Raw genomic sequence first — 6,893 nt, 5'->3', positions numbered from 1 at the left:
TCCGACCTCCTGGCTTCCACTGGCAGCACTGATGTCATGGCTGCTCGGGAATAGAATGCATCTGTGTTTGGGAAGGGGTGGGGAGGGGCTTGCAGCTCTAGCTTTCTCCTTACCCCCTCTCCCTCCCCTGCCAGACGACCTGCCTTTCCAGGGTGCTTCATATTGATCTGTCCTGTGCTGCAAAAGGTCTGTGGGTGTGTGAATCCTTTTGTATATCTGTCTGTCTTGTTCTCCTGTGAATATCTGTGTCTATCTGGTGCTGTGAATGAAATTATTTTTGTGTCTATTCTTGTGTCTTCTTTCTGGCTCTTACAATATTGTCTATCTTGTGGTGTGAATGAAATTATTTGCATGTGTTCCTGTGTCTTGATATATTATCTGTGTCTTGCTCTTCTGTAAATATCTGTCTGTCTTCTTCCACCGTGATTTTTGTTCTATGTTCTGGGTCTCTGTGTATGTGCGTGCATGCATGCGTGCGTGAGTATAAGCGATCTGTGCCTCCCTGCACAGTGATAGATAACACTGGCTGGGAAAACACAACTGTCTTTGCAAAGTTTCCAAAGCAAGTTCCCAAAAAAATAATTCAAAGAAATACATTGAATTGTAATACTACTAATAATTAAATTGAATAGCTAAGCTAAACTGAGCTAAATTAAGCTAAATCCTAACCACTCCTTTATAACACAAAAAAGCAGCAGGCAGGTGTCAGTCACAGCATTCCTCTCTCACACCACTGCTGACAGGGAATGAGCTGCAAAAGGCACAGAAGGGCTGGAAACAGGGGCTTTTATACTTTTTTTAGTCCCACCCCACAGACCATTGGAAAGGTAGCCAGGGAGAAATCCTTCTCACTGGCTACCTACAGACGTCAGTCTTCCCCCTCACCGCCCCCCCCGCCCCCTTCTAGTGGCATCAAACTGGCCGAAGTGGCTCCAAAGCATCCAAAGTGGGTCCAAAGTGCTTCAGATGCCCCTGACCCACTCTGAACACCATTGCTGGTATCCTGCTTTGACCCGGAAGTGCCAATTCAGACGCCGGAGCTTCCGAAGCAGGTCCAGATCTGAAGCAGGATCCGAAGACTCGCACAGCCCTAATGCACTCGGATCATTTTCCAATTGCTTGGGACTGTTCCCTATCCATCTTCGTTACTCAATAGCCAGGCTTAGGTACTTCTGAGCAGGAATGAGGAAGAGAGGCTTATCTCATCTGTGGCATATTCAGGGCTCAGAGAAAGATTGTATAGGCATGCCCTATAAATCTTTAGGTGGGAATCAAATGTTTAATCCTTTAAGTGTATAATATGTGCCAACGAAATGTTGGCACACATATGTGCAATTGGATGCAAGCAAACATAGCAACTGCAGTTAAGGGTCCTGTTGAAAATGAGGCACTTACTGAGGGAGGCTTTTTAAGAACAGGCTAAAGAAACATCTGTCAGAAGATCTATTTATAGTGGATCCTAACTTGGACAGATGGATTGGATGACCTCTTGAGTTCCCTTTTAGTTCTACATTTGTATGATTTACAATTTTTGATAAGCAGAGCAGAAAGACAGTTCCCTTTTCATAACTGGCATTATAGACCTGAAAATCAAAAGAAAAAAGATCTAACTGCATCGTATCGTTCCTTTTGATGTAGGCCTTCAGGTCAGTGGATCAGGCCATATATGACCATTGAAGCCAGAAGCTGTGGAAACAAACTTGGTTTTATTAGAAACCTCAGAAAGCTATGTAGATTTCTGTGGTAAAGACTTAGGTCTTTAGCTTGCATATCAGACATAAAATTATAATTTTAAAATGTGTGTGTTCGAGTATGTAAAATTCACTACAGTATATTCCACCCTTTATGCTGTGCTATATTTCATTAATGTCCCAGATGAACTTGTAGGGCAAATCTTTCATTTTCTCCTGAAAGATCTTGTCAAACCTTTCACTCTGTGCTACAGTCATTATATTTTTCCAGTCTCCAGTGGTACCTAATGAAGGAAACAGAGAAAATGGGTTAGATAGACTGATGCCTGCTTTACATCTAAGTATATCTGAAAGAAATAATAATAATAATGCATGTGAGACACTGGAAAAGCTGTCAGTGAAAAAAAAAATGTTATCCTCACACCCTTTTATTTCAGTTTCCAAAGTTGATACTAAGCTGGGCACTGAAGACTGTCATGTGGCTTATATAATATACCGGTTAGAACTTGTTGTGTGGATGAATTAAATGTGAAACATTTGCTCAACAAAGACTGGAATAAGATATTTTATTAGCGTAACAATGTAGATCTTATTGCTGATATAAATGTTGCTTTATAAACCCAGTAGAAACTGACAATTAATGTACATGATGTATATTACTATGGCTGTTCAACTATACTTGCTGCATGACAGAAGGGGAAGAAAGGAGGAAGAAATTTGAACTCAGGAGTTGTTACATCCAAAGTGAGAATCATACCCATAAGTCAAAAGCAAGCCAGAAGCATGTATGTTAAAGAATATTTTAGTTCTCACCTTACTTCATCAGTACTTGAATCAATAACTGGCAGGAGAAAATACTTGATTTAACCTGCCTAATACATTTTACAACTCATCCACTAATTGCACAATGTCCATGAGTCACATACAACCATTTTAATACCACCAGCTGTGGAAAAAGAACAGCATTTCAGTTAAAGTGTTTTACTAGGCTTGGGTGAGACCGGGGAAGGGAATAGTGGCACAGCACTTAAGGCATGTTGCTGCAGCTAAAGAGATGTGGGCTTGAGCCTCGTTCCTGATTTTTACCTAAAATTATCTGTAGTTGACCCAGCTATAAAATGGGTATCTAGGCTGGGGAACCAGATGAAATATTCCTTTATATTCAGTTGTCTACAGACACTGGTGCATCTTACCCATGCTAGTCCAATGAGACATAAGGCTTGGGTGGATTTATGGCATAGGACTCAAAGCTGACCACCAGCAGCACCACGGGAAGTCACTGGGAACTGAGGAATTTGACACCTATGAAAATCATTCCTGAGCAGTTAATTTGGTTATCATACTTCCCTGCTCCTCAGTATCTCAGTAATATATACTTCACAGGGATTTCCTGGTCATTCATATTGGTAAACAGCATGGTGGAGATCAAAAGTCACCGATATCTAACTAGTAAAATATTACAATACATTATTTAAGAGAGAAAGCCTTGATTTTCTAGTAGTTGGGAAGATATTTTAACCATCCAGTGTCCTGGTATGAAGGTTTCGCTGCTTCTGCCTTACCTTTGCGAAGAAAATGCCCTTGGCCTTTCTTCAGGAAAACTTCAGGAAGGGACTCATAATTTGCCCGGAGATCAGCTTTCATGTTCTTGAATGTAGCCCAATCCACAACAATGTCTACCTCCTGATCACTCAGCTGCTTCCCTACCAAGTTGCAGATCTTCAACACAGCAGTTCTAAGATCCTGTAGAAAGTTTCATTTGACTAAAATTATTATTGTTTGAAATAGAGTGCGGGAAGCACAGTACAAGCATAGAAAACTATGGGGTCACCTTTCATCTCTGAATTGACAAATAACCAACACTGAGGTCAGTGGAATTCTGTGTGTGGCCTATAATTTGTTTATCAGAAGCACCCAAGGGTTTTAACTGAGATTACAGCCTCATTGTGTTAGGTACTGTATATACACATAGTAGAAGTCAGTCCCTCCCTTGAAGAGCTTGCAATATGAAATGGACAAGGCAGACAAGGAGGGAGGGATAACCACAAGCACAGAGAAGGGAAATATAGTGCAGGGAAGGGAAGCCCAGTAATATAGAAGAGTAGTGGTAGTAAAAAAAAAACAAATTAAAAACCAAAACAACAAACCAACAACAAGCTGTCAGATTCTCAGTCTGGTGCCTTGGCGGTTAGTTCATGATAGTTCAGAGCATGGAAGTGACAACCTCATCATGAAGCCAAAATGCTATTTTTAAAATGTTATAATATTCAATAATCTTTACAATTCTACTTAGGTTTGGGAATGTATTTTTTAGTAATTATATTTTCCAGGAATGGCCCATCTCTTGAATGAGCTGTAGGGGCAGAGGAGGGTGCTAGTACTTGGCTGGTTTACAATCTTGGCTTAGTCCCACTAAAATAGATGGAACAGTACAAATACTGAAAGTTAAGAACAAACAAAATGTTTGCAGGAGAATGGACTGAATTTGTACCATAGTAGGCTCATCTGAGACTCCTATTTGCCCCTATATGTGGCAGGCAACAGAGTGGGGTGGGAGAAGGCAGCACAGCAGCAATAAAGCAGGAGGCAGAAAGCAGAGCTGCAGATGGAGCAAGAAGCACAGGGCAGAAAGCAGAGCAGCAGGTGGGGTAGGGGAAGGGAATCAGAGTGGCAATCAGGGAGGATGTGGAGCTAATTTGCAGCACACCTGCCAGAAAAGTTGGCCTCCACTGTAGTAGGTAATGAGTGATTGTCCTGACATGCCACCTAATGCAACGATAAGGCAGTTGGCATCTATCATGACCAGAGCTTGTTTCCACCTGTACACTTGTCTATAGAATCAGCTAAATATTTGCTAGAAATGTCTACAAACTAATGTTAAATGGATTTTACAGCAAGCAAAAGCAAGTACCTTTGAGGCCGAGTTTTAACTGATATTTCTGATAAGGAAGTTGAGAAGAAACCATTGGAATTATAATATAATTGTAATGATTAGACCCCCAAAATACAGTTGAGATGCCCAGATCTCAGAAAAGATAAATGTCCATTAGTCAGCCAAGAGCATAATAAAAGCCTGCTTACATTCCAAACCCAGGAGAGAGAACAGGCAAGGAAAACCATACACCCCCAAACATTGAGACCACTAGAAATCAGCACCAGGAACAAGATGTTATTGTGACCCACACATGCAGGAATGAGTCAAAGATGGGAACTATACAACATGCCATAGGGCACTTCCAGACGTACGTGGACGTTTGGTTCTCTGGGCACGAGTAGCGGTGGTGCACCTTGCACTGCTTCTACTTGTTCCTGGGGAACACCCGTGCCACACACACTTTTGTGCATGGTAAGTTACCCCGGGAGTGGTAGGGGAGGTCCCAGCCACCTTACCTGGGGTCCTGGGGCCCTCCTAGGGCTGCAGCTTTGGTGATCCTGCTGGGGAGAGCTTCGCCAGCAGCTGTAGCATGGCTCCAGGCAGCCTGGCTCTGCTTTTCAGCAGTGCGTGATGCCCGAGTGTGCTCTGCTCTGTATTTTTTTTCCCATGGTTTTTTTTTGACTCCTGGATATCAAAAAAACCCACAGAAAAAAAAATGGAGCAGCGCACGCTTGGGCAGCATGCTGCGCTCATCTGTGGTCATGCCACATGACCGTACTCATCTGGATGCACCCATAATGCCAGTATGTTTGTAGTAATGCACAGAACATAATGGTTACAGAGCTAAAACCTGCATATGGCAGTCATTTGTACCCAAATTGCTAATGGAGAATAGATGGTAAATTTATTAATGTATGAAAAATCAAGTGGGTTGGGAAGAGATAACAGCAAGAAGCCTTTCAGGTGAGTTTCTCAGTGAAACTAATAAAATTTGGCCAAACTGACTGGTCTTAATTTAGAGGCCTTTATTTACAGTTTTGCTTGGAGTTTTCAAATTTGCAGCTGAGAATTCCAAAGCGTAGGGATGAGTCAACTCAAACCAGCCAAACATCTTGGAAAGGTTTGGTAATGAAACCTAAAAGCAATCTATCAGTTTTATGATGAAAGCTTTCTCCAACTTTATTTAATTCATGTATTTCATCATTTTCACAAGCTCTGTGTAATGTAAAAAAACAGGTTCCTTCTCACCAATGCCAGCACTTCCATAAGTATAATTCTAGGGTGTGCCTACATTTCATCTGCTTGTTCTTGTTCATGACACTGTATGTGAAATGTAAAAAATTAATAGATTCCACCTTAATCATTTCTTCATAGGATAGGAAGAGAATGTTGAACTCATCCTTGTGCATGTACCAGCCTCTAACATGGTCAAACCAAGAGCTTGCTGTAACTGTTGGAGACACAAACCAATCAAAATAGAAGTCAACACATCATCCAAATAGTTTATACAATTAATTTGTCACTTGTGTTCAATTATAACATATGGCATGAAAGCTGTGAACTGATTGCCTAAAAAGACATTCAGCCAGAATAATCACTCATGTATTACAAATATAAAAAAACCTCTTTCCCAGAAAAATCACAATGTCATATCCAAGTCTGGGGCAAATATTTAAAGAAAACTGAATACAGAAATTACCAAACATAGAATATGCTGTTAACTTGCTGTTAACTATGCTGTGACCAGGTCACAAAATGATTAGATGCAGGAGTAGAGGTGGAGTAGATTCTAGGAAGGCCTTCGATACCATATCTCATCCCATTCTCAAAAATAAATTAAGGGGCTGTGACTTTGATGCACTTTGATTCCCACCCGGGGGAACAGGGACTTCCCCAGTGCCTGTTGATCCCCCCTGACTAGTTTATAGCAGGCCACAAGATCCCCCCTCAGCCTTCTCTTCTGGAGGCTGAACAGGTTCAGGTCCCGTAACTTTTCCTCATAGGACCTTCCCTGCTGTCCCTTGATCATGCGAGTGGCCCTCCTCTGGACCCTCTCGATGCTGTCCACATCCCTCTTAAAGTGCGGTCCCAGAACTGGACGCAGTACTCCAGCTGCGGCCTGACCAGTGCCGCATAGAGGGGGAGGATCACCTCCTTGGTCCTGCTTGAAATGCACCTGTGGATGCACGACAAGGTACAGTTGGCCTTCCTAGCCGCCTCCCCCACACTGCCGAGCCACGTTCATCTTGGAGTCAATAATGACTCCAAGATCCTTTTCCACCTCCGTGCTGACAAGAGGGGAGTCCCCCAGCCTGTAGGTATGGTGC

The 6,893-nt window shown here is 42.2% G+C and overlaps 1 protein-coding gene across 3 annotated transcripts in view; it reads right to left on the bottom strand.

The window, feature by feature from the left end:
* Positions 1-1,508: 1,508 nt before the first annotated feature.
* LOC102371746 (amine sulfotransferase-like) overlaps positions 1,509-6,893 on the bottom strand; it is a 23,155-nt gene continuing 17,770 nt past the window's right edge. The window contains exons 1-4 of one of the 3 annotated variants that reach the window (XR_003094651.1): positions 5,922-6,518; positions 5,082-5,250; positions 3,254-3,434; positions 1,525-1,975 (exon numbers count right to left, since the gene is read on the bottom strand). Coding sequence is in view for 1 of the 3 variants with exons in the window: in XM_006026152.2 (XP_006026214.1) it covers positions 1,854-1,975; positions 3,254-3,434; positions 5,922-6,016 (398 nt within the window). In the remaining 2 variants the exon portion in view is untranslated. Of the gene's footprint in view, positions 1,976-3,253; positions 3,435-5,081; positions 6,519-6,893 lie in introns of those variants that run through there. The other 2 variants (XM_006026152.2, XR_003094650.1) reach the window with 2 other exon arrangements.

This window comes from Alligator sinensis, unplaced genomic scaffold, assembly GCF_000455745.1.
Source record: "Alligator sinensis unplaced genomic scaffold, ASM45574v1 scaffold38_1, whole genome shotgun sequence".
NCBI classification, from domain to species: Eukaryota; Metazoa; Chordata; order Crocodylia; family Alligatoridae; genus Alligator; species Alligator sinensis.
Note: the sequence above shows the minus strand (reverse complement) of the source record. Positions and strands in the feature narration are given on the sequence as shown.